The sequence below is a fragment of the Anolis carolinensis genome, chromosome 2 (assembly GCF_035594765.1).
Source record: "Anolis carolinensis isolate JA03-04 chromosome 2, rAnoCar3.1.pri, whole genome shotgun sequence".
Classification (NCBI taxonomy): Eukaryota; Metazoa; Chordata; class Lepidosauria; order Squamata; family Dactyloidae; genus Anolis; species Anolis carolinensis.
In genome coordinates this window covers 74,396,917-74,416,695 of record NC_085842.1, presented here as the reverse complement: position 1 = coordinate 74,416,695, position 19,779 = coordinate 74,396,917, and the positions used below count along the sequence as shown (strand labels likewise).

The 19,779-nt window shown below is 39.1% G+C and overlaps 1 protein-coding gene across 1 annotated transcript in view; it reads left to right on the top strand.

Annotated features, from left to right (window-relative positions):
- Positions 1-19,779, top strand: part of syn2 (synapsin II) — a 202,692-nt gene that overhangs the window by 142,153 nt on the left and 40,760 nt on the right. Inside the window, exons 6-7 of the mRNA XM_003217671.4 lie at positions 17,530-17,592; positions 18,949-19,091. Of these exons, the coding sequence (XP_003217719.2) occupies positions 17,530-17,592; positions 18,949-19,091 (206 nt within the window). The remainder of the gene's footprint in view (positions 1-17,529; positions 17,593-18,948; positions 19,092-19,779) is intronic.

The following is a 19,779-nucleotide window of genomic DNA, read 5'->3' as shown; positions in this document are numbered from 1 at the left end:
AATAGATGAGGTGATAGCCCTTGGCTCTACAGAAGTGAGTATTCTTTTTATTTATATTCAGAAATTAATAACAAAAAACAAGTGTAGTTTGTTTCACCATGTTGCAACACACCGGACAAATTATAACATGTTGGTACTGCTCCAATAAACTGGTTCTTTGACTCTGTCGCTATACTGCTAAAGTTGAAGCTCATGGCCAATTTCATGCTGTTTTAGGAAATTAGTTATCTGTTCTCCCTACTGCCTTCAGAATTCATTGTTTTTATCCTGCTGATTATTATAATTTTCTTAATTTTCAAAAACTGCTTGATCCTTGTTAATGAAGGTGCCACCTTCTTAATGTTACTAGCAAAAATAAAAATTCAATAAAACTTCCACAGTTGGATCTTGTATGGATCTTATGGTAACTTATTTGAATCATCAATGTAATGTTTGTGCAGCATGATAAATGCTTCCCTCACATATGTTTTGTATCTTTCATAGAGGCACAGTTTAAAAAAAAAATAACAAAAACCTCTCAACTGCTAAGCTTTGTGTGTTATCAAAGTCTCAGATAAAGAAACTCATTTTTACAAAGGTTTTTTATGTCCACCCACTCATTTTTTCTTAACTTCTGAAAACCAAACCCATGAGGTATGGCTGAGGGAGCTAGGTAAGCCTAGAGAAGAAAAACAATCAGGAGTTCATATGATATAGGGAAGCAATGAGTCCTTATACAAATTTTCTTCCTGTTTTAAAAAAGTTTGAAACTCCTTTCAAAACCTATTCACAATTTAAAACGTACTGTGGAAAATTTGTATTAATAGTTTTTCTATGGAAAACAGCATTTTCTATTATCTGGACAGAAAATGCTGTTTTCTAAACAAAATATGTGCAAATTTTGCACAGAAAATATCCTCATTGCTATATCTTCTTCACATAAGATAATATGTTTGTGTCAAAACATTAATTTCTGGGTAGAAAACATTGTTTCTTGGGTAGGAAATACTGTTTTCTGTGCAAGACAACCATGTGTGACTTTTTCATAAAATAAGCCCCAAATTGCAAAGATTTTCACCAGTTCAGGATTGCTCTCATCAAAATTTCTTGACACTTGAGAAGCACATTTCTGGCATTTAAAAAAATATTTTTGAGCATTTAAAGCTACAATGAGCTTCTTTTCTATTGGTTCAGAAGGTAGAACTGAAATCTGTGAATTCAAATTAAAAGTATCGAGATTACAACTAAATATTAGGAAGAATTTTCTGAGGGGAAGAACTGTTTGAACATGAAATATCCCAGAACATGATGGAAGTTTTTGAACAGAGGTTGAATAGTATATATCAAAGTAGCTTTAACATTGGGGTGGGGTATTAGATTACGTAATCCTTGGAGAACCAACTCTAAAAAATTGTGATCATATATTTAGAATAAATTGCCTGGGGAGGTTGTGTGGGCCCTACAGAATATTCAATTTCTGTGAATATTCATACAGAGTAATCAGAAATACAATGTCATGGGCAATCTTAACTTTTGTATTCAATAATATATCTTTACATTTGGGGATGTTGCCTAGTTCTTTCATGACTGCCTTTCAAGGATTAATCTTCTCATTTCTTGACTATAGTCTCAGTTCTGATTTATGATTGAGCTGAGGCATAGGAAATCTTTCACTATTTAAATAACTTAAAATTCTATTTTAATGTAAATCAACTGCTGTTATTATTTTTGTTTTCGTAATGTTCAACTGTAACCCCGTCTGTGTACTTTCTTCTTTAGTTATTCCAGTTCTTTGCTATTTCCTAGTACTTTCTCACAGTGATAGCACTGCAGTAGAAACAAATTTTAGTAGAAACAAATTCACCATAACAATCTGGTGCCACAGTATGCTCAGCATGTCCTTCCAGAATATTACAAAAATATCTTAAAATCATATATGCAAACAACCTAAATGTTTCACTCCGATTCAGCAGTTTGTGTTATGAAAGTGCCATTAACTGATAAATTCAATTAACCATAACTGACTATGGGAAATGCAGTAAAACAACTATGTAAATTAAATCACCCATACCAGAAAAGCTTAAGCTCAAATAAAGAGTACTTTAAACTAGTAGTTCACTAAATATATAGCAAAAGGGGAGAGGGAAGGATAAACTAAACAAAAATAATATTGTATAATTAGTGCCAATATAAATCAAACCATTGGCTTTTTACTATTACGGCAGAACAAAACAAACTGCAAAGCACAATTTAAATTATTCAGCGCAATATATCTTTTAATATCACTTTTTATAAGAATAGCCTACAGCTCTATCTAATTGATATTAAAATAAAACTTTGTTGGCACTGAATAAACCATCCTAATGGCTGGTTTATTTGCAGGAATCTAAAACAGAAAATTTGGCTAGTTGTGGAAACAAACATTGGTGATAAAGCTCCAGTGGAGACACTTATTCCCCACAATAACTCTTCCAGGAATGAATTTCCCTTCCAAGGGGTATATTACTTGCACTTCCTGTTGTCTCATCCCGGTTCTATGAATTGTTTGTTAGTTCGATGTTTGAACTTGGGGACTGCCTGTAATTATAAGAGGGCCTGTTCTATTATCCTCTTAGGAGTTACTTTACCACTGCTAATTATTATTTATTTTATTATTTCATACATAATAATAATGATAAAAGTGATAATGATAATAAAAATAATTAGGGTTGCAAGCTTAATTGCTTTTATTATTATCATTCAGTATTACCTTTATCATTATTGCATCATATATTATATCATAAGATGTCAAGACAGCTTGCAATTAAATTAAATAAGTTAAAAGAATTATTAAAAATGAATTAAACATTCTAAAAGCAAATTAAACTATTTAACAACCTAACACCACATACCTGTACAGATTTGGATAAAACTATTAAACCCCCAAAAATACAATTTAAAAGGCTAGTCCTGAAGATTGGGGGGCATTCCCCAACCAGTGGCCATTATCAAATGTAGGAACCATTGTGTGAAATGCATTATTGCTGCAATGTCTCTGCCTTTTTCTCCCTTCTGAGTTCAAAATGGTATAACAAAGGCTATTCAAATATTTGTTGTCAAAGGCTTTCGTGGCCGGAATCACTGGGTTGCTGTGAGTTTTCCAGGCTGTATGGCCATGTTCCAGAAGCATTCTCTCCTGACATTTCACCCACATTTATGGCAGGCACCCTCAGAGCTTGTGAGGTCTATTGGAAACTAGGCAAGTGGGGTTTATATATATATATATCTGGAATGTCAGGATGGGAGAAAGAACTCTTGTCGGTTTGAGGCAAGTGTGAATGTTGTAATTGGTCACCTTGATTAGCATTGAATGGCCTTGCAACATTCACATTTCCCTCTAACAGACAAGAGTTCTTTTCTCTCACCCTGGACATTCCACAGATATATAAACCACACCTGCCTAGCTTCCAACAGACCTCACAACCTCTGAGAATGCCTGCCATAGATGTAGGCGAAACTTCAGGAGTGAATGTTTCAGGAACATGGCCATACAGCTCGGAAAACTCACAGCAACTCAGTTATGCAAATATCTGGATACTTTAACTGCCTGCTACTCATTGTGCTACATACCTTGAGCAAAATATGACTATATTTCTGATATGAAATCCTCTTAATGAATAATCAAACTTTATAAATTTCACATTCACAGCTAGATTTTCTTATATTAGCTGTTTCTGGATTTTGTACCAACAGTTTTAACCACAAGCCAGAGTAATACATGTATATGAATAATTCATATGTATGACACAATGTAAAACTGGCGTGGAATGGTTTGCCAATCATTTCATTGGATTTTGTCAGTCCTTTTTCATTTCTTTGAGTAAAAAAACCAAGCTCATCTAATGTATGAGAAAATAATAGCAGAAGAACAATAGATAGAAACGTGCATTGTATTCAAATTACCCAGATATTTTGGACCTACAAAACACACACATGCAATTCCCATTTAACTTTCCTGATTAAATCAGAAATACCTTGGCATTTAAATCTTTCCCTTCAAGCCACAACGGCTCAAGGAGAAAAAATGCTTTCTGTTTTGTAACCAACAGCGTAGTAGTCCATAGCTCTTGTTAAAACAGGTCAGAAAGCTTCTGGAAAATTGTTAGTACAATGCAGCTCTTTTTACTTTGGAGCACCAAGCCATCCTTTTGGAACACATGAGTCGGACGCTTGCAGGAATAATACTGACCCAGACTTATGAAACCTGCTGGCCTTAGGGAAAGGGAGCCGAAGCCCAAAACTCTTGCAGTGAAAATGTTCTATTAAAAGAAATGAAAGTGTTGCAATAATATGTAATGTCTTAATGAGATATTGCCTGTCTTAATAAACATTTCTGGTCTTAACAAAACTTTGTTGGTTGCTTTGCTTTGGGAAAACAGTATTTTTCTGCCACATTTCCCAAAAACAGAGGGAAAGTACAAATATAGAAGGAACAAAATTTTCAAAGTACTTTACTGTTTGAAAGTCCAGCTTTATGAGGACCCAAATAATTGATGTAAAGTACTTCTACTGGGAATTTTTGTTGTTGCTGCTGCTGCAACTACTTTTATTTATTTATATCTCACCATTTTCCCTGTCCTAACACTCACTCAATGTAGCTGGATATCAACCATTTTGACATCCAGATGAACAAGCTGTTAAATATCCTATCCCATATATCTCTGTCTATCACTTTCTTGAGAAATGAATGGTACCAAACAATATTGAAAGGAATACTCTTCAGCCCGGTGGACACATCTCAAACAAGCTGTGGAGTTCACACAGATTACATGATTGTACAAAGCACCTGGTCCATGTTAGACCCATAGCAATATGTTAGTATACTAAAATGTTTAAAGTGATAAATTATTTCAAAGTATTGACAAATATTCAATTCTAGACAACACTCATCACTTTCAGCAGCTCAACGATGGTCTTCCACATTAGCAAACAAGGCAGTACAAATTCAAAGATACTATCATACATCACAATCAAATTCTGGGATTGACGCATCCAGTACAACATCATGAGCTCCACATAATATCTCCTAGGAATCTCAACATGCTGACAAATGACTGAGTCACTCAGAGTGATAGTGAAAGTCTGACCCAATAATGTGAGTGGCATCCTCATAACTCTGACAGCCAAGACAATATTGTTTTGCTACACTTTTGTCTCCCATCTCATCCTAGCCTTCTCATTCAGTAGTGGGAATGAGTTCAACATCCAAACTCTATAGGAGCTTAGAGAATATTATTGACCGGAATATATGCCATCAGTTTTAGAAATCCTGCAAGCTTTGACATTATCATCAACCTTGGCAACTGCTTCCTATATGTAAGTCTTTTGATTTCAACTGCCTTTGTTATGACCTTTCCCTTTGTGTAAGGAATAGGAGATTTTTGCTTCATAACAGAAGTCAGAGTTGCTGGTCTGTGACTACCTCAGATGGATATATCAAGGACAGTATATTAAAGTTGATGTTTCAGAGAACCAGATATATCATCATTATATTTACATCTTTTTATAGAGAATGAAGCACATTTAACTAAATCTTACCTGATTTTAAAAAATCTCTGAGAAATGTCAGGTCTTAAAAAGTAGATTATAAACTATATAAACTACTGAAAATTATGTGGTAATATCAGTACTTTTCAGTTGCTAATGTTAAATAGTGTTAGAAAATGATTTTCACTGGGGTAAAGCATTGCAGTTTTTGTTCTTCTTGTTTTCAGTTTAAAAATAAAATGAATTTAAAAGAAAATAAGAGTAATAAAGCAATAAACCAGTGTGGTGCAATGGTCTGAATATTAGACTTAAGATTCTGGAGCCCAGAGTTCTAATCCCCACTTCGCCATGAAAATTCAGCGGCTGACCTTAGGCAAGTCACTCTCTTTCAACCTCAGAGGGAGGCGAAGGGAAAATCCTCCCTGAACAAATCTTGCAACAAAATCACTTGGTAGATTTGCCTTAGGTTCACCATAAGTCAGAAACGACTTGAAAGGTACCACCACCACAATAACAATGTAAGGTCAACATATGATTCATATTTTTTCAGGGGAAGAAGGTTCTATCATTAATACCTTTGGGTTTCAGTTTCTTATAATAAATTGTATTTCAAAACAATATGACAAAGTTTGCATTGTATAGGGTACCAGACGTTTGAAACCAGTCAGCACCAATCTCTCAGCCCACCCATCAGTGGTCAGCCAAGGAACAGCATAAAGGAAATTTTAACATGAGTATGAGTGAGTCTGTGATCTTCCTGTTACCAGAGCATACCAGCAACCCACAAGCTAGTCCTGGTTCTAAAGATCTGCATCCTAAAGGTCCTTAAGGAGAACCTCAAAGTCAGTATGATCAGGACTCATGTCCTGATTCCCCACAATATGTAGTTTAGATGCCATTCTCATGCTGCCAAACAGAATGAAGCGGTAGCCAAAACCAGAGTCCGTGTATAATCACCAGTTGGAGGCCCCTCCCCCCATACACCAATTGAAGCCAGACCATTCTCCACAAGTTGCATAAGCAAGTCATCAAGTGGACCAAGTGGCAGCAGGTGGTTGGCAGAAGCATGTCCCACAGGACTCCCCCTGGACCAAGCAAAGTGTCTCAGATGCCAACATCTGACTACAACTAGTTGAGGCAGTATACTTTACAGGCGAATGCACAGCACTCTGTCTGCATATATAACACATTCTAAAATAGATGTGGCAACTAAAGAGATCAGATGGATAGCTCAGGGCATGTGTATGGTTTAAAGACAGGTTTTTCCCCTACCAGTTGCCTGGATCTCCTGAGATGATTGTCCCTTTCCTAAAGGAATGTCCTCTCATTTCAGCTAGTGGTAGCCCAAGTACCATCAGGTAAACCTGTAAGATGACCATACGCTGAAGCCTTGTGAGAGAGGAATATGGTTTGACTACTAGAGGAATATGAGAACCCATGATCTGAGAGTGAATAATTAAATGTCATGATGGTTTGACTACTTCAGCCTCATACCCTAGTCCTGGATTTCCTTTTTACCTGAAGGTAATGAAATAACTTTAGCCTTCAACATTTGCCTTGAGCTGTAAAATCATAGGCCCAGCATGAGCTCAACATTAAAGCGCTTGCTCTCTGACCAAACAGCAAAATGTTGGGCATTTGCCAGAGCAGAGATCCAGTATGGAAAATATAATAGGCCTCTGGATGTCTGGTTGAGATGGAGAGTGCTCTTGCTAGTGCCCTGTGACTGGAAATAAATGCAGAGATTGGAAAAGCTACAGGCTTTACTGAAGAAAAAATGGTTGCAATATGCAAGGCTAGATCCTGTGTTTTTCTCCTTGGACATGAGTCCCACTGGATTGTCACCTTGCAGTGGTGAGAGGGCTTGTGTGTTCCAATGAACCTGCAGGCACGACCACTGGAGTCATGTACTCCCAGGAGGGGCCATAGGGGAGGATCCAGACCAAGCACAATCCGAAGACCCTAAGACCTCAACAGCGGAGCAGGCGGAGGATAACATGGTACATGTTACAACGGCTGTAAAGGCAGAAGAAGGCTGCAACAGACTGAGAAGCCACTGTTGTTGTGTTAATCACACCACTGCTTGAGACCTCACTCTGTGAAGACGGTGTGTTGACCGGCCGTGCACCGACCTCCACACATTAAAAAAAATCACGCACAGGCGTCTTCCAAGAAAAATAAAAACAAACCAACAAAATTCCCATGGTGATCAGCGAGTGGCGACGGGGGCAGGACTGTGAAATCTGGAAGCCCCATTCACAGACTGCCACATGGGCGGTGGATATGGACTCAGTCGTTCTACCTCAAGATCTGAGACAGTTGAGTAGTCCGGCAGCTGTATCCATAACTGAGCAACCTTTTTTAGGATCTGCTCTGCTCACACCACACAGGGACGGGGCTAGAAAAGGTGCCCTAAACATAGTCTGCCTCTCTTATCCCTGACTGGACTGCCACGTCCAGAGGGGTCACCACTTTGTGGCCAAAAAAGAGAAATGAGCTTTGGAACATGGAACGTACGGACACTGTTGGATAACACTGACAGTGAACTCCCCGAATGCAGGACTGCCATCATTGCAAGGGAGCTGGGACACTTTAACATTGACATAGCAGTACTTCAGGAGAGCAGGAGAGCAGGAGAGGGACAGCTAAAGGAAGAAAAAGGTGGCTACACCTTCTTCTGGAAGGGATTGCCTGAAGAAGAGCGAAGAATACACAGAGTTGGCTTTGCTATCAAAATTGACCTGGTGATGCACCTGACTGAAGCACCCATTGGCATTAACGAACGACTCTCAACCCTCCGAATTAACCTTGCCAAAAACCAACAGCCAACCATCATATATGCCTATGCACCAACACTAGATGCTGACGAAGACCTCAAGTCAAAAAAACTATTGTCAGGTGGATACCATCCTATCGGAGATACCTAAGGATGACAAAATCATCCTCCTGGGGGACTTTAATGCAAGAGTCGGATGGGACTCCGACCTGTGGCCAGGGATCATAGGAAAAGACAGGGTTGGAAACAGCAACCTGAATAGCATCTTGCTTCTCACCAAATGCGGAGAACACAACCTTGTCATCACCAACATGCTCTTCCGCCAGAAAAACAAGCTCAAGACATCATGGAAGCACCCCTGGTCAAAGCATTGGCACCTCTTGAACTATGTAATTACACATGCCAGAAAGTGCTGTGATGTGCTTCTCACGAGAGCCATGACAGGTGCCGATGACTGCTGGACAGACCACAGGTTACTCTGATCCACGATGGCTATCAAGATCGCCCCCAAACGCAGACTCCAAGGTAGAAAAACAAGGCGCAAAATGAACACCCAAGCCCTTCAGGAGCCCTCCAAATGAGCCCTTCTCCAAACAACACTCAAGGATCATCTACCCACAGAACACCCCGAAAATGTTGAGGAACATTGGAACAAACTGAAGACCTCCATCATCACAGCCTGCGAAGAAACCATTGGATACCAAACTAAGAAACATCAAGACTGGTTTCACGATAACGACGAAGAGATCCAACAGCTAATTGATAACAAAAGGAAAGCCTTCCAAACATGGCAGAGAGACACCAACTGTGCTGCTAAGAAAAAGATCTATGCCAGTGCAAAAGCTGAGGTCCAAAGAAGGACCAGAGAACTCAAGAGCATCTGGTGGACAAAGAAGGCTGGAGAAATCCAACTCTTTGCAGACACCCATGATGCTCAGGGATTTTTCAAAGCCACAAAGATAATCTATGGACCAAGAAACCATGGCATACAGCCTCTACGCTCATCAGATGGAACCAAACTTCTGAAGGACAAAAGATGAATTACACTACGTTGAAAAGAGCACTACCAGAACCTGCTGAATCGCAGCTCCAATGTGACCGAAGAGGCCCTCTCACAAATCCCGCAACAACAAACCAGGGATGAGCTTGCAGCACTGCCTAGTTTGGAAGAAGTCAGCAATGCCATCAGCCAACAAAAAAACAACAAAGCCAGCAGACCTGATGAGATCCCTGCTGAAATTTTCAAAGAGGGTGGACCTGAGCTGATACAGCAACTTCACCAGCTCATTGAAAAGGTGTGGGTGACCGAGAAAACCCCAGCAGACTTCAATGATGCCATCATCATCACCCTTTTCAAGAAAGGGGATAGAACAGACTGCGGGAACTATCACAGTATCTCCCTTCTAACCTCCTCTGGGAAAATTCTTGCAGGGAATCCTTGCAAACCGCCTTCTCCCTGTCTCAGAAGACACCCTCCCAGAATCCCAGAACTGCACGACAGCTCCAAGAAAAATGCAGGGAACAAAACCAACCTCTGTACATGGCATTCATTGAGCTTGCAAAGGCATTCGACACAGTGAATCGCAGTGCTCTCTGGACCATCCTCCAAAAAATCAGGTGCCCTGACAAATCTGTGAACATCCTGCGGCTCCTCCATGATGACATGATAGCAACAGTCTTGGACATCAATGGCTCCTAAAGTGACCCATTTAAGGGGGAATCAGGTGTCAAGCAGGGCTGTGTTATTGCCCCTACCTTATTTTCCATCTTCATCGCTATGATACTTCACCTCAGGGGTCCTCAAACTTTTAAAGCAGAGGGCCAGTCCACAATCCTTTAGACTGTGGAGGGGCTGAATTATCATTCGGGGGGAAAAACCGAACAAATTCCTGTGCACACTGCACATGTCTTATTTGTAATGCAAAACAACAACAACAATAAAAGAACAATACAATATTTAAAAATGAAAACAATTGTAACCACCATAAACCTATCAGGATTTCAATGGGAAGCGTGGGCCTGCTTCTGGCCAATGAGATAGTTAAGTTAATTAGGGTTGTGGTTGTTGTGTGCCTTCAAGTCATTTCAGACTTAGGGTGAGCCTAAGTCTAAAATTATTTATTTATTCATTTACTACATTTATTTATTACGTTTATATCCTGCCCTTCTCACCCCGTAGGGGACTCAGAGCAGCTGTATGTACATACAATATATTATATTATTAGCATAGCACAATATTAGCATTATATTGAACTATACCACTATACTGTAATATTATATGTAATATATAACATATAATTAATATTATTATATGGTATTATTATTAGTATTATATTGTATAACATTATAATATTATCAATATTATATGTATATACAATATATTATAGTATTAAAAATGATATAAAAATATTATAAAACTGAGGGCAGGGGCCAGGTAAATTACCTTGGAGGGCCCCATCCGGCCCCCGGGCCTTAGTTTGGGGACCCCTGCTTCACCTTGTTGATGGGAAGCTTCCCACTGGAGTGGAAATCATCTATCGGACAGATAGTAAGCTTTTTAACCTCAGCAGACTGAAAGCCAAAACAAAGGTCACCACAACATCTATTATAACTCCAATAGGCTGATGACAACGTAGTCTGTGCGCATTCAGAAGAAGACCTACAAGCCACTCTAAACACCTTTGCAGAAGCATATGAGAAGCTCGGCCTCTCATTGAACATCAAGAAAACCAAAGTGCTCTTCCAACAGGCACCAGCTAATCCCTTTGCAATGCCAGGAATACAGCTTAATGGTGTAATGTTAGAAAATGTTGACCATTTCTGCTACCTTGGCAGCCACCTCTCCACAAAAGTCAACATCGACACTGAAATACAACACCGCCTGAGCTCTGTGAGTGCAGCATTTTTCCGAATGAAGCAGAGAGTGTTTGATGACCGGGACATCCGTAGAGATACCAAGGTGCTTGTTTACAAAGCCATTGTCCTCCCAACCCTGCTATACGCCTGCAAAACGTGGAGGGTCTACAGACGTCACACTCGACTCCTGGAGCGTTTCCATCAGCGTTGCCTCAGAAAAATCCTGCAAATCTCTTTGAAAGACAGGCGGACAAATGTCAGCGTGCTTGTGGAAGCAAAGATGATGAGCATTGAAGCGATGCTCCTACGCCATCAACTCCACTGGACTGGCCACGTTGTCCGAATGCCCAATCACCATCTCCCAAAGCAGTTGCTCTACTCCAAACTCAAGAACGGGAAACATAATGTTGGTGGGCAGGAAAAGAGATTTAAAGATGGGCTTAAAACCAACCTTAAAAACTGTGACATAGACACTGAGAACTGGGAAGTCCTGGCCCTTGAGTGCTCTAATTGGAGGTCAGCTGTGACCAGCAGTGCTGTGGAGTTCGAAGAGGCACGAACGGAGGGCTTAAGGGAGAAACGTGCCAAGAGGAAGGCCCGTCAAGCCAACCCTGACTGGGACCACCTTCCACCTGGAAACCAATGTCCTCACTGCGGGAGAACATGCAGATCAAGAATAGGTCTCTTCAGCCACCTAAGAACCCACCCCCAAGACCCCACAGCTGGAAGACCATCATCCTCGAACCACGAGGGATCACCTATGTAAGTAAGTAATTTGCTTTGCCCTTGAAAATGATCGATGCAGACTTAACAAGATTTGATAAGACCTCAAATGGGGGGAGGGGAGCAGATGGACAGTTTGTCAAAGTATTTTAAAATGTTGCTATGCTCTTGAATTCCATGTCAAACATGAGCAAAGTCTACTGTGAAAGTTCTGTGGTATAGCATATTCTAATTTATTTCCTGACAGAAGTGTTTAGTAGTCATCAGTAAAACCTGTCATTTCAAAGAAATCAGTTTTCACTTGGAATGCTCTTCAATCAGAAATTCAAGTGCTATTAGTTCTTCCTGCCTCTTTCATTTCAACATCCATTCATCATTTTTCTGAATGTAATATATAAATACAATATCCATAAGAAAATATCTTCCTAAGGTCATAGAAACCTTAACCCATTATGTATAGTGACAATATTCTTAATGTGTACTTACTTAGCATTGTACTATTGTGGGTGTAATGTAGCTTATATAGATCTTACGTTAGAAACTGTGTACAAATAAGAATAGAAACCCATCTCATTTCCAGAGTCAAGAATATACATTGTGTAAATGGAATATTAATTGGTTGAAATTTCAGAAAGCCTAGGTTTTTAATTAAAATAATAGAATAAACTTGAAAGCTCTTCAGAGCAGTGCATGTCAGGGTTTTTCATCTCTAGCCAAGTTCACATGTGGCCTTCATTGGGGGGGGGGGGGGGGAGGAGGTCATCATTTCTAATCATTAGGAATTGCACACTTGAGATAGGGCTTTATCACGGTGACACTTTATTGCAGTCTTTTGTGGAGCCATCTCTTAATTGAATGCCTTGTATCTATATACAACCATCCTCATTACTGGTGGCGCAGTGGGTTAAACCCTTGTGCCGGCAGGATTGATGACTTGAAGGTTGGGTTGCTGACCTGAAGGTTGCCGGTTCGAATCCAACCTGGGGAGAGCATGGATGAGCTCCCTCTACCAGCTCCAGCTCCATGCGGGGACATGAGAGAAACCTCCCACAAGGATGGTAAAAACATCCAGGCACCCCCTGGGCAATGTCCTTGCAGATGGCCAATTTCTTCACACCAGAAATGACTTGCAGTTTCTCAAGTTGCTCTTGACATGGGGAAAAAAACATGAAGATGACAGTAGCAATTAGAGAACTGGAATATACTGCATTCACTTCTGAGATTCTGAGTCATATAAATAGCAGAGGAGTCTTGCACCTGCTCAGACCTGCAATTGGCTGAATAGGTTTGACCACCACACATGCCTGAACACATTCACTCTATCATTCCACATCCACCTTCTGTCAATTGCAAGAACCTCATTGTGAGGAATGTTCCATTTGGCTGGAAATTTTGGGGTTTTCAGTAGTTGAAAGGCAACACCTTCTTGGTCTTCAGTGTTACTTCCTTCTTCAGTTAGTTTTTCTTCTCATTTGCAGCATTTTGGGCTTCATGATTCTGTCTGAGCCTATTTCTGTCACTGGTTTGTAATAGGCTTTGGCTACTTCCTCAGGTGGCTACCCAGGTTTCAGCACTCGACCTTCTGTTATTCCAAGTACCTTGTTTGTTTGGGAGAAGAGATTGCAGGGAATGGTTTCTCCAAAGACAAAGAAATTGAGTGACAGACTTTTATGTAGGTTCCTGTGAAATTGTTTCAAATGGCAGAACATATGTTTACAGATTAAAATTCACATCAATATTTTTACTGATGTTAATTTTAATCTGTATTTGTTTTAATAATTTGTAAGCATCCTTGAGTCCCAGTATTGGGAAAATGTCAGGATATTAGATAACAGTAGTGGTGGTGATGATGATATTACAATTAAAGATCCCAATTATTTATTTTAGTTATGAGAGAATTTCACTTTGGACAAAGCTGCTTTGCCTTGGATTTGAGGCACATTTTATTTTGGCATTCCAAACTGTAAGTTTCATTTTGGATTATAATGCTAAAATCAGCCAAGAGAGCAGAATGCAGTGATATCTTCAGTCATACTAACTGCTTCTGAGGAGATGAATCCTGACAAATGGCAAACAGATGCAGGTGGTTTTGTGCTGGCATGTCTTTCAAGTTGATGTGAGGAAAAAGTGACCTTACCAATGCCATTTCACTTTTCAGAAACTGCATTGCAGGCTTTTGCTTCATATTTGACAGAGAAGGGACACTTTCTTGAAATTTGAAAAGTTTCAGTAAAATGAAGTCCTGGTGCACAATATAATGCACCGTTACACACAGGTCACATACTGATGCACACAAAAAATGATAGCGGAAGACAGACCTATACTATACAGTGACACCTTTACTTACAAGTTCAATTTGTTATGTGACTGAGTTCTTAACTCAAATTGCTCTTATGTTAAATCAAATTTCCCCATTGAATGTAATTGAAATGCTATTAATCTCTCCCAAAAACCACACCAAAATTTTTGTTATGTGCTTTTAAATAAGAAAAATGTACTTTATAAATAACAAATAATGTATAAATAATAATAATTCATAATAAAACAGAATGTCAAGAAACAAACTGGATTTATTAAGTATAGAGTATATATTTTCCTTCAAGGTCAGAATTCACTTAGTAATCTTTTTCTTCTTCTTCACCGGCATTTGCCTTTTTCATCAGGATTGAAAGGTTATAAGCCAATAACATAAGTTTCCTTTTCCTGCTATGAGTGGGAAACTTCAATAAAATTCTTCTGAATGACAGATATTTGTGTAACTTGTCCATTTTAGTCGGGTTAGTTTACTGATGATAGACCCCTGGCCCCTCAGCTTTCCTACAATTTCCCAAAGCTTTGTGATTGCAGAAATAACACCAAGGACAAGAGCAAGGAGCTTTCCTGGCTGCTCCCTTAAAGCCCTGCATTAGATGGTGGGTGGCATATTCTTGCGCTACCTTGTAACTCAAATCATGGCTTGCACGTCAAAGCAAAAAAAAATCAGAAAACTTGTATGTTGGTTCGCTTGTAAGTCAAACTTTCACTGTACTATACTGTACTATACTATACTACACTATACAGCAGTGGTTCTCAACCTGTGATCTGCAGATGTTTTTGGCCTTCAACTCCCTGAAATCCTAACAGCTGGTAAACTAGGATTTCTGGAAGTTGTAGACTAAAAATATCTGGGGATCCCAGGTTGAGAACCACTGCTATACAGGCTGAGTATCATTTACCCAAAATGCTTCGGACAAGAAATGTGTGGTTGTTAGCTCCCTTGAGTCCCTATGGGGAAAATGGTGGGGTATAAATTAAAATAAATAAATAAATAGTTTTGTGTTTCAATTTTTAAATCAGTTTGGAATGCCTGTATTTGCATATACATATATAATAGTCTCCAAGATATCCCATTCATTTATATTTCATTTATATTCATATCTCAGGTTTAACTATAGTTGATAAGGCAGGACAAAAGGAACATGAAAGATATTGTCTGAAGCCAAGATGATAGATAGATAGATGAATGGTGGAGGAATTATTGAAATATAGTAATGCTGGCTGCTGTTTGGAAAGAGAAACAGCAGAATTGGAATATATCCACAAGCTTCAGTCCATTGACAGTAGATTGAACAGAGACCATGGTTTTCTGTCCCACTACACATATTATAGCATTAGTTAACACCCTAGCTCATGAGGGCTCTGTTGCTCAGTTTTATATATCTCTTTTCTAATTCCCAGCCAGCATAACTGGCTCCATCATTCATGATTATCTACTCACCTTGGCTTTAAGCAATATCTTTCTTCCTACCTTTGTTACCTAACAACCATTGTTAAAACTGAACTTGTCACCTCATCACCATACCCACAGGTTTTGCACTTCTATTGCAATTCACACATTCAGCCTGCTGAATCATAGCTTAGGACTTCAGTCTACAAAAGCTTATGCTTTCTCTCAGTTAGTCTCAAAGATGCTACAAGATCCCTTTGTGAAATAAATAGTAAGTAGGATGCAAAGAATTGCATTGTAAGAAAACGTTGTTCTAGATTAGGGCTAAACCACACAAGCTTAGTCAACTAACCATTCCATAGTTTGCTCAAATGTTTGCTGCTCTCAGAAGAATCACCTTAGAAAATCACTAACATGCTTGAGCAATGCCTGTTTTAATTTTGTATCCTGCCCAAAAGAAATGTAATGCAAACGTAAAATCATAGAATCATAAAACCATAGAGTAGGTTTGAATTTCTTGCTCCATGCCATAGCAACTTTCAGTCACAAGACATCATGCTCTCCCTGCCTAACACTTTTCTTTCATGCCAAACATAGGAAAGTTCAGAAATGTATCATCAGATGGCCAGAGTGCAGGGAGCTTAAAAGCAAGCTGATCAGGCAAGACCACTGTTTTGACAGGAGGTTAGATATGTTTTCTGCAGTTTTTATGTTTTCCATATTCTTTGGGGTTAACTTGTTATATTTATTGTTCTTGCTACTGGTTTAAGAATGTTTTACATATTGGCAATCTGTCTTAAAATGCCTTAAATAAATAAAACATGCTACTGTGTTTTCTTTTATAATAGTCACCACCGCATGATGGTTGCACCCCCTCTTTTGAGGTCCCAGTTTTGGTATTTACAAATTCCTTGCGTAATAGTTGAACCTCTACTTAATGGGTATAACTATTATGCAAAGGGGCAACACCTGTCCGATATCCCCTTCCCTCCGAGTTCACCCGTGGGATTGCTCCTCCCCTTCGACCTCCATAGGGCTGCCTTGGCCAGGGCAACCCTCTATCGCTCGGAGGGAAGAGCCAATCCAGTGGGCAGGTGAGCCTTCACTCACCTGCCTGCCTGCCAGTAAGAGCTGCAAGGCCTCCCTCTGCTTTCACCAACTGAAGGAGAGAAACCCTATGGGGCTTCCCCCTGCTGGGAACCAAGAAAAGGCCTGTAGCTACAAAACGTTTTCCTCGCATAATAGTCACCCCCCCCCTTTTTTTTAAAAGGGGGATAAAATGCAACTATTATGCAATGAAATACAGTATTCTTAAACAACATGGGGATCAACCTGGTTTCTCTCGCATCTTCGGCTAGAATAGGTTGTGCTGGGAAACCATGGGGTCGTGATTCAAAGAAAAGGATCATCAAGTTGGACTGAGGACTAGCTTTGGAGCAGGGCTGGAATCATGCAGGCTTCCCAATTTTATGGAACTGCAACTCCCAGCATTCCTCACCACTGGCTATTCACTGAGGCTGCTGGAAATTGCATTTCAACAACATGGGGGGAGGCGGAACCCTTGCCCTGAAGCCTTAATATCAGAAGATTTTGTCTAAGGGATAAAGGTGAGTCTGTAGCAGGAACATGTAATTAAACATTGATCTAGAATTGATCACTGCCAGAAAAAGTGTTGAAAAGATGTGAATTTAATACTGTTTTATTAAAGTGGGGGTGCTAGCTGGAAGTCACTGTGCTTCTTGTCTTATATAAAATAAAAAGCAGGACTGGGGACCAGTATGCACCACAATAATGAGGATGGCCTGCCAATATCAATTTGCCACATACAGATATTCAAAACAAGCTGAACCCCAACTGCCAAGCAAATCCTCACTACCTACAGAGTAGGTTGATCTTGATAATGAAATGTTCAGTGCTTAAGAAACCATTTTAAATATTGTTTTTCTTTCTTTCTTGCTCTCAGCTGACATTGCCAACATTTCCCGTTGTTGTGAAGATTGGACACGCTCATTCAGGCATGGGAAAGGTGCAGGTGCTATTTGTCTATCTTCGGGGAAAATAGTTTATTACCTAACTATGACAAGATTTATACTTTATAATGGAATCAGTTAAAACTTCGGGGCAGTAATTATGGAAATCTGTGTCGAGGCATATGCTCAGGAGCTCATCACTGCAGGCTTAATTTTAGGCATATGTGTAAATCGCTTGAGAATAGGTTTATAATTCTCCTGCTTGAAAGACACATCAAAGAGTAAGAACTTTCCTTACTGAAATTGACAACTTCATAAGCCAGAAATAATATGTTCCCATAATACTGTATATTGCCTGTTTTTACAGTACTTAACCCATTTTAGTTCTGTAATGAACTGGCCCTAGTCTCATTTTAGTGGTGTAGAAATTTCTTTTAGTGTGCTTGATTAGCTCTGGGAGAAAAAAGTGAACAATTTCCCAAAAAAGCAAATAGTTGTCTCCTCACCAAGTAAATCTAAATTCAGTCTGCACTGCCCCCTCCCAGCTACCTACCTATCCGTATTAACAAAAAAGAAAGACAAGCATAGGAGAGGTTGATGGGTAACAAGGAAATCTTTGTCTCAGATCTTTTCAGAGATAGAGAAAAATGGTTGGATCCTAATTTTTGTCTTTCTTTATGGCAATCAGCTCTCTAAGTTCATAATTTAGGTTCCTTTCTCATTTTATTAGCACTGTAATCCCAACATAAACCATGCCATACTTTTATATGCTAATGTTAACAATGTATTCTGTATTTTCCACTCTAAAGGAGCCAACATCTGCAACTAGATATATAAATACATATTAGATCGAACTATTTACTATGAGATCAGAGAACATGAGCAACAAAAGGCCTTGGCAGTAGCCCATTAAACCTGTTAAAGTAGAATAGAGGGAATATGGAGAAATCAAGCTTTATTCATTTGATTACAATATAAAACCTGTTAAAATATGCAAAAGACACAGACCTCTAACAGCAGACACGCTGAGCAACTGAGCTTGGTTAAGAACAGATAGTGGGAATTGTAGCTGTATTTTGAATTTTTTGTCTTCTGTATTTCGTACTCACTCATTTCCCTGAGCATAAAATAGGGGTGGGATTTGTCCCAACAGATGGTGCTGAACTACATCTCCCAACTTTTCTCACCATTAGCCTTGCTGGCTACGGCTGCGGAACATTGCAGTTTGACATCATCTGCATGGCTGTACAATTTTGCCCTGGGTATAAGAGCACTTAGAAAAGAAAATAATATGTGCTTCAAAAAAAAAAAAACTGGGATGGGTAAGGGTGGTTACTGCTTTCTTTGTAAGAGAATACTAACTGTTAACATTTCTTTCTGTTTTGTCTCTCATGTTTGTGGGTTGATAACAGGTCAAGGTAGACAACCATTATGATTTTCAGGATATAGCAAGTGTGGTAGCACTCACTCAGACCTATGCTACCACGGAACCCTACATAGACTCCAAATACGACATCAGGATCCAAAAGATAGGCAACAATTACAAAGCATACATGTGAGCAAATATATTCTATTCCTTTCATATTTCCTTTTCATATGCTATAACCAGATTTCACTTCAAAAAGGTTTACTATTATCCTAACATAGGAGAGGAAACATTATCTGCAGTCTTCAGCAACATGGTTAATCAACTATAATGGGGATGCATGAAAAGGATCTGATCCTATTTAATACAACCAGTTGAGTAATTCATCTTTTTCTGTCATATAAAGTACAGCAAGTGTATTTATGAACGTAATAACTCACTTGACTTAAAAATAAAGCTAAGGTTTTGCACAAAATTTAAAATTGGATATGCCATAGGAAATTTTCATTAAATTACTGGTCTTTTCCATGTTTTAAAGCAGTTGCAAAAGTTTAAAGGGGGAACATGAGAGAACCAATCTCCCCAAATTTGGCAAGTGTCTCTAAAGGTGTCTCCATTGAAGCTTTCTCAACAATCCTTATTTCCACAACAAGCCAAATTTTTCAAAGTACAATTCTCACAGGGACAGGAAGTGAGGTTAAATCTTCTGGAAAGGGGCAAAGACAGCAAAACAAATATCACAGGGGTGTTAACCCTTCCCTATTCTACCCAGATATAGATAGATAGATAGATAGATAGATAGATAGATAGATAGATAGATAGATGATAGATAGATAGATAGATAGATAGATAGATAGATAAGATAGATAGAAATAGA